Genomic DNA, 8,098 nt, shown 5'->3' with positions numbered 1-8,098 from the left:
TAAAATTCAATTGAATGAATGGATTTGATGAAGTACATTAAAATCTTGTGGCCACATTTTACCATTAAATTTCATAGACTTTTAGGCCTCTATGATGCAACAAAGCCAGCAGTTATAGTAGAAGTTTCACTGATCTCTTCATTTTCTCTGTAGGATGAGACATGTTCTCTGACTGAGAAGATCTTGGTCTCTGAAATATTTCACTACAAAAAGATCCCCAAATGATGGCCTCACTCAATGCCACACTATTTCATCCCTCCTCTTTCCTTCTTCTGGGGATACCTGGACTGGAACATATGCATATATGGATTGGTTTTCCTTTCTTTGTTGTGTATCTGACAGCTGTACTTGGGAATACTAGCATCCTTTCTGTGATTCAGACTGAAAGTAGTCTCCATCAGCCCATGTTCTTCTTCCTGGCCATTCTGTCATCTGTTGACCTGGGTCTGTCCACATCCACCATCCCCAAGATGCTTGGCATCTTCTGGTTCAAGCTGAGGGAAATCTCCTTTGAGGGCTGCCTTGTCCAGATGTTCTTCATTCACCTATGCACTGGCATGGAGTCGGCTGTGCTCGTGGCCATGGCCTATGATCGCTATGTGGCCATCTGTAACCCTCTTCACTACACACTGGTGCTGACAAACAAGGTGGTAGCCATCATTGCATTGGCAGTCCTCCTGAGACCTCTGACTTTTGTCATTGCCTTTGTTCCGCTCATTCTAAGGTTACCATTTTGTGGGCACCAAATCATACCTCACACTTACTGTGAGCACATGGGTATTGCCCGCCTATCCTGTGCCAGCATCAGGGTCAATATCATCTATGGCTTATGTGCTATCTCTGTCTTGGTGTTTGACATTGTAGCCATTGTCGTCTCCTATGTACAGATCCTCCGTGCGGTATTTCACCTTCCTTCCCATGATGCCCGGCTCAAAGCTCTCAGCACCTGTGGGTCCCATGTGTGTGTGATGCTGGCTTTCTACACCCCTGCATTTTTTTCATTCATGATCCACAGGTTTGGCCAGAATATACCACGCTACATCCACATCCTTCTGGCCAATTTCTATGTAGTCATTCCACCTGCTCTCAACCCTGTAATCTATGGTGTCAGGACTAAACAGATTAGAGAGCATGTGCTGAAAGTATTTTCCAAGAAAAAAGCATAACTCTGGTAAAGAATCAAATCTAAGAAGGGAGTGGCACTCTATGGTCAAAATGAAATCTTTGGAAGCAATACAGGCCTATCTTAGAGAAGGCCTGTCAGCTTCCTTCACAAACCTAAATTTAAAAGTTAGAATCATGTCAAATGCATTAATAAAGGTGTTTTATAATTTCCATTGTTTGAAAATAATTCAGCCTCTTCACATGGAAGAAAACCAACACTTTGTTTTGCTTCTACTATGACTGAACAAAACACATCACATTCCATAGTCACCACCAGTTTGAAACTAAACCATGCTGCCCCCACTGCAAAAGAACACAAGCAAACAAAAAAGATCTTTATATATTGATTTAAACAAAAATAAATGAGTTACGCTGATCATTGCTAGTTCTAAAATAACAGGTGCTGGAGCACTTCCCATATGCCTGGAACCCCTATTAAAAAGAATGCTGCTCTTGACTTCGCCATGTTAATGTTAGAGGATATAAAATTGACACTGTGTATATGCTATGTGTGAAGATGAGAATTTTCCATGAACAAAACTGAGGAAAGTTGACACTCTTTGTAAAGGTGTAGTTTTTCTCTTTTCTTTTCTTTTTTTTAAGCTGTATTGTGTTGCTTGTTTAATGGATGAGTTCTTACAGAGTCTTGCTTGCTGATACTTCTTTTCAAAGAAACCCTTATTTTTTAAGCAGTTTGTCTCTGTGTTTTCTGCCATTCTGCCACTCCATAGAAAAGTTTTATCCTAATAGAATGTTGGAAGCCTTAGATTTCAAGTCCAGTGTTACCCCTGAGTGTGTGTGTGTGTGTTTAAGATGAAATTCTAATTCCATGCGCTATCACTCACTATTTCTATTTCTATATGGCTTTGCTGACATTATTTGTAGAAAAGATTCAAGGGAAAATATGTTTGTAAATCTTGGCCAATAAAACTAAATTTTTAGTTATATTTTACTGCAGGACTCTCAGAGCTTTTAATTAACAAATTATTCATTTTAAATTTTGAAATTATCCTCCAACCATACTATGACACTTGTTCTATAGAAGGCACTTTAGGAAAAAATTTCCACTTATTTTTATTGCAATGGAAAATATAATGTCATAAATTATTGGAGTTCGCATTAATTAACATCACACCATGAACTTGGGTTTATTCAAAAACAAACAGTTATGTTTTGGATTTTCTAGAACCTTACTGTGGTTCTAGAAAATTAATTATCCACTTATTATACTTATGACATAGACTCTAGTTGTATAGCCTAATTTGTTATCTTGAGTGATTTGGAAAGTATTCAGTCTGTTTGTATGTTTTTGTTAATTCGTGAAGAACTGGTATTTAACCTTTATAAGTTTGGTAGAACTCACCAGTGTAGCTATTTAGGCCTGGAGACTTCTGTGTTAGAAGGTTGCTCACTACAGGTTCAAATTTTTAAATTGGTAAGGGACTACTAAGGCCATCCATTTCCTCCTGCGATTTCTTTGAATGTCCTCAGTGAATGAGTCACAGGATTCATATCTCTCTAACTTTACCTTTTACTCAGGCTGAGGGCTGGTGAGAAGGTTTTTCTAATGTCTATCCCAGTATCAGCTTTGGATCACCCCTTTATTCCTGTGGCACAGACAAGACCAATCTCCAGGCTCTCCACACCCCCTCAGGAACAGAGCACAGTGCTTTGTTACTTGAACCCAGTGATTCTGCTGGTGGGACCTGGAGGATGGGGCTGTCTTCTGATTGTTCTGTTTCGGCCTGTCTCAGGCAGGTGTAGTGTTCCTGGATATTGAAAGTGCAGATTTCTCTGTGATTCTGCCCCTCCCCCAGTGCTGCAGGAGACTTCTGATGAACCTGCCTCAGCCTGGGTTATAGAGTCTGTTTCTACTCCTTTACCTCACAGGCAATGGATCTTCAAGTGATGCTTAGGGGACAGGAACTGGGTGAGGTATAGTCCCCATCCTACAGCAGATGCCATTCCCATCTACCAAGTCTGTTCCGTGATGCAAGCCTTCTCAGGCCTCTAGTCCTACTTTCCAAGAGTAGGCTTTCCAAGAGTACCTGGCTGAGCTCTAGGGAGAAAACCTGAGTGGGTCTAAATTCTCATTTGTGTCATACACAGACGGCCCTCAGCAATTCTATATTCTCGGTAGGTCTACACTTAGTTGTGAGGAGTTCACTTGAAAATTTGAACCAGTTCTTTTTTACAGGCTTGTATAGCATATGGCTGGAAAAGGAAATGGCAACCCATTCCAGTGTTCTTGCCTGGAGAATCCCAGGGACAGGGGAGCCTGGTGGGCTGCCGTCTATGGGGTCACACAGAGTCGGACACGACTGAAGCGACTTAGCAGCAGCAGCAGCATGGCATATGGCATCTTGGCTGGTAAGCATGGACCTGCGTTTCATACATCTTTGGCTCTGCCTATCTTCTCTGAGGTTTTGTGTTGGTTAGTTGCTCTCTAACTTCAGTCATCTGACATTTTCAAGAAAAGTATAGATTTTTATTATTTAGCATTTTTTAAAAGTTTTTAGAGACACATCTTCAAAGTTTATATATTCTAATGAAAAGCTATAACTCCTGGTAGGAATTTTAAATCATGTTACATCCTCTAAGTGGAAGGACCTTTATGTGTTCATTCTCAGGTTCCTACAACAGTATTTCTCAAAGCGTGGACCACTGAATCATAAGTACTCAGTATGATCTATCAAAAGAAAATAGGATTTTATTTATGAGACATGTGACAAAAGTTCTGAATCTTAGTAGCTTTAGAGTAGGTCTGAGCAATCTGTATTCTTAAGAGACTTTAAGTCTCCTTAATCTTGAGAACTATTATTCTGGAAAGTTGAAATTTGATTATTAATCAAAATGGTTAATTGCCAGAGAGGGGAAAAATCAGATACTCTTTAGGAAGTGAGATGCTTGAATGTAGAATTGGCTAACTCAAAACTGGACACTTCCCTTTATCCAACACACAAAGGCACGCATGTGCACACACATAAACACACACACACACAACTGACTTGACCTAATCCACACTGACTTTTAATTATCTACCTAACGTTCCTGATGTCCTATCCTTCTGGAACACTTTTATGATTTTCTAAACCCCATAGCCTTGGCTAATTGCCTATTTTGTATTAATACTTCTCTCATAGCACTTGTCACACTTACATATCAGTGTGTAATATAACTAGATATAGTGTAGTGGCTAAGAATGTATATCTATATATGGAATTACTATGAGATTAGAAGAAAATTATGGTTTTAGAGCTGGAAAAGACTTCCAATTCTAGCTCCTCGACTCACTAACCCATTGAATATGAGTTTGTTGAACTATTTAATATATGGATATTTATGATAACTAACCCTAGAAAATATTATAAGAGTTAAGTCATTATGTATATAAAATACAAAATGAAGAGCTTGGAACCTAGCAAATGCTTAATAAATGCTGATTCATTTCCCATTTTTAGCTTGAATGGTAAAGTACTTGACTAAAATATTTCCCCATTGGTCAACTAATTTCTCTGTGCACATCTGAAGCTGAATTTTAGCTGCATCTGTGGATTACCTAAGGAACTTGAAAATATGAATGCCTGAACATGATCCCTCATAGTTTTACTTTCTCTAGATATTCATTTACATAGAACCATACAGCATGTATTCTCTTGTGTCTGACTTATCAGTTAGCATGATGCCTATGAGATTTACCCATGTGAACCTGTGTGGTGTGTGCTCAGTTGCATCTGACTCTTTGCAACCCCCTGGATGCCACCCACCAGGATCCTCTACCCATGGGATTTCCCAGGCAAGAATACTAGAGTGGGTTGCCATTTCCTTCTCCAGGGGGTCTTCCTGGCTCAGGGACTGAGCATCTATTGCATCTCCTGCATTGGCAGGCAGACTCTTTACCACTGAGCCACATGGGAAGCCCCATGTGAACCTTTAAGACATCAAGAAAAGCAAAATTTAATTTAATGACAAAGAGAAAAGATAATAAGGATAATTTGGTCAACACAAGCCTATTCAACTAATAATAGATTCCAAAAGACTGTAGGAGAATAACTTGAAAAGGCTAATAAAATGTAATAACTAGAGAATAGAACTGCATAGTTAGAGAAGTGCCATTCAAGAAGAGGGTGAATTGAAGAAAATTTTGGTGAACAGAGATAGGTAGCACCAAGAGACTCTGACTAGGAAAGTATTAAAGCATATGCTTGAGAATGAAGTATATTTCATCAAGAAGGAAGAACTGGGGCAAAAAATGGAAATTTCTAAATCTAGTAGTAAATTTTATACTGTAAGCCAAAGATGTGATTATATATCATGTTGATTTTAAATTTCTCTTATTTTTTACCTCATATGATTCTCCATTTTTGAAACAATATTTTATTATTTTGACAAAGAGCCTTACTTGGTACTATACCTTCCTTAATGACTATGACAACATAGATGCAATAATGTAATAACTCATCTTTGGGTAAGTTACTTCCCATAGAAAAACCTTAGCCCTCAAACAATTAAAAGAAGTTCTTGATGAAGAAACCACACATTCACAGTTAGATAATATAATGTTTGTTCAGATATTACTTATGAATAAAAAAGATTTAGTTCAGAGACTTTGAAAAATTGAAAAATTTGAGAAACCTGTCTCGTATCTTCTTGGTCCTTACCCCATAGATAATGGGGTTCACCATGGGAGGGACTAGGAGATAAATGTTGGCCACAAATATGTGGACATGGGGCACATGGTGCTGGAGTATAGGACACTAAGATCACACAGGCATGAGAGCCACAAGTACCCAAGGTCTTGAGTCGGGCGTCCTTGGATGGGAGATGGAAGACAGTGTGGAGTATGAGGACATAGGAACAAATGATCAATATGAAGTCCACTCCTCCTGTAAGAAAGGCAACAATGAGGCTATAGGCTCTGTGGATTCTGGTCTCAGCACAGGCAATCTTGATGAGGGCCATGAACTCACAATAGGTATGGGAAATGATATTTCTGCAGTAGGGAAGCCACCGTAGCAAGAAAGGGTGAGGAAAGAGAAGTACTGTGCCCCGGAATACAATTGCTAGACCGATGCACCCAATTGTAGAATGTGTCAGAATAGATGCATGTCTCAGTGGATTACAAATGGCTATATAACGGTCAAAAGCCATTGCCAGGAAGAAGCCAGACTCCATGGTGGAGCAAGAGTGAATCAGGAACACTTGGGTGAGGCAGGCTCCAAAGCGAATCTCTCCATCATGGAACCAGAAGAGGCTGAGAAGTTTGGGCACAGCTGTAGTGCACACAGTAAGGTCAGCCAGAGCTAGCATGCAAAGGAAGAGGTACATTGGTTCATGGAGGCTAGAATCTGTCTTGATAATGAAGAGAAGAGAGCAGTTTCCCAGTAGGGCCAAAAGATAGATCACACAAAAGGGGATGGAGATCCAGATGTGAGTAGTCTCTAATCCAGGAATGCCGATGAGAATGAAGGTTGATGGATAGATATGTCTTATTATCTGCTGACATAATCATCAAATGTTTCAGTTTTCCCTTCATGGATTTTCATCTAATGCAAACAAATCAGAACATAAATTTTGAAGCCTCTGAGAAGTTAAGTTAGCCAAAATGCAGAGAATTATAGTCTATGGAATAAATACAATGTCTGTAAATATTTTGATAGACATTATTTCATTATCTGAGTGTGCAATATTATTTTAGAGTTATAAATTTCAATGTGGCTGCTCTGTAAATGCTAAATGAGAAAAGATATCTAGGTATCAAAAAAACTGGAGTTACATATATGAAAGCAAAATCTTCCATCAAGAAGAAAGAGATATCAGTTGAAAGCTGAAGACTATGTAATAGTCATGGGTTTGGATGACTTAGTAACAAACATGCAATTGTAAGATACAAACCAGAATGAAACAGGATGGGTGACAGAGTATTTTGAATGGAAAATAAACTTTATTTTAGATTTTAGTTATAATAGTTTGGGCACATGCCAAATTATAGGAGGTGGGTAGCTTTGAGATTTAAATATTGCAGTTCTGGGGGACTGTTGTAGAATAAACAGAAGGGGGTTAATTCAAACTAACATGGGATTCATGCAGGATGATGGCAAGAGTGAGCCTGATGACGGTGTGTCAGAAAATGATCAGTTTATTGCATTGCTCATGACCCACATCTGGCCCAAGAATTTGTGTTTGCTCTAGTAGATAAAAATTACAATATTGTTATAACCTGTATTCTGTGCTTCCTTTACTTTTTGGGGATTGTTGTTTAGTCATTAAGTTGTGCCCAACTCTTTTGCGACCCCAAGGACTGTAGCCGCCAGGCTCCTCTGTCCATGGGATTTCCCAGCAAGAAACTAGAGTTTCTTCTCCAGGGGATCTTCCCAATCCAGGGGATCTTCCCAATTTCCTTCTCCAGGGGATCTTCCCAATCCAGGGATTGAATTCATGTCTCCTGCTTTGGCAGGTGGGTTCTTTATCACTGAGCCACCAGGGAAGCCCTACTCTTGCTTACCTTTAGGTTTATGTCTACATTCATTGAGCTAAAACGAGTTTTTACAAACTTTCCCTTTTTGATCCTCAAATGAAATTTTATATCCTTTTATCTATAGTTGTGTTTCCATCAACATTCTCCTAGTAGTCATGTACTTTAAGTTTCATTCTTTCTATTTGTTCTACCTCTTTACACAAGTTAAATCTATTTCCCAGTAGAAAATAAGTGTATTAATTATGCAGAGAAAAATTCATACAGAAGTGAATAAAATTTTCCAATTATTTAAAACATGTTTTATCTTTACTTGCAATCATGAAATTAAAAATGAAAATGAATATGATAGAAATCACAGTTTATATTTTTAACCAACAGAATATCATGATTTTTGATATCAAGCATTACAGAGGTTTGAGCAAATGAGCAACTAGTATGCATAATTGGCAGAAGACA

The 8,098-nt window shown here is 38.7% G+C and overlaps 1 protein-coding gene and 1 pseudogene across 1 annotated transcript; one reads left to right on the top strand and one right to left on the bottom strand.

The window, feature by feature from the left end:
- The first annotated feature begins 221 nt into the window (after positions 1-221).
- On the top strand, positions 222-1,166 carry LOC109568978 (olfactory receptor 52E1-like). The gene has a single exon (XM_019974324.2). The coding sequence runs from the start codon at positions 222-224 to the stop codon at positions 1,164-1,166; it is 945 nt and encodes a 314-aa protein (XP_019829883.1).
- Positions 1,167-5,759: 4,593 nt separating this feature from the next.
- LOC109568977 (olfactory receptor 52D1-like) lies at positions 5,760-7,693 on the bottom strand (annotated as a pseudogene).
- Between the last annotated feature and the right edge of the window lie 405 nt (positions 7,694-8,098).

The sequence above is a fragment of the Bos indicus genome, chromosome 15 (assembly GCF_029378745.1).
Source record: "Bos indicus isolate NIAB-ARS_2022 breed Sahiwal x Tharparkar chromosome 15, NIAB-ARS_B.indTharparkar_mat_pri_1.0, whole genome shotgun sequence".
Lineage (NCBI taxonomy): Eukaryota > Metazoa > Chordata > Mammalia > Artiodactyla > Bovidae > Bos > Bos indicus.
Note: the sequence above shows the minus strand (reverse complement) of the source record. Positions and strands in the feature narration are given on the sequence as shown.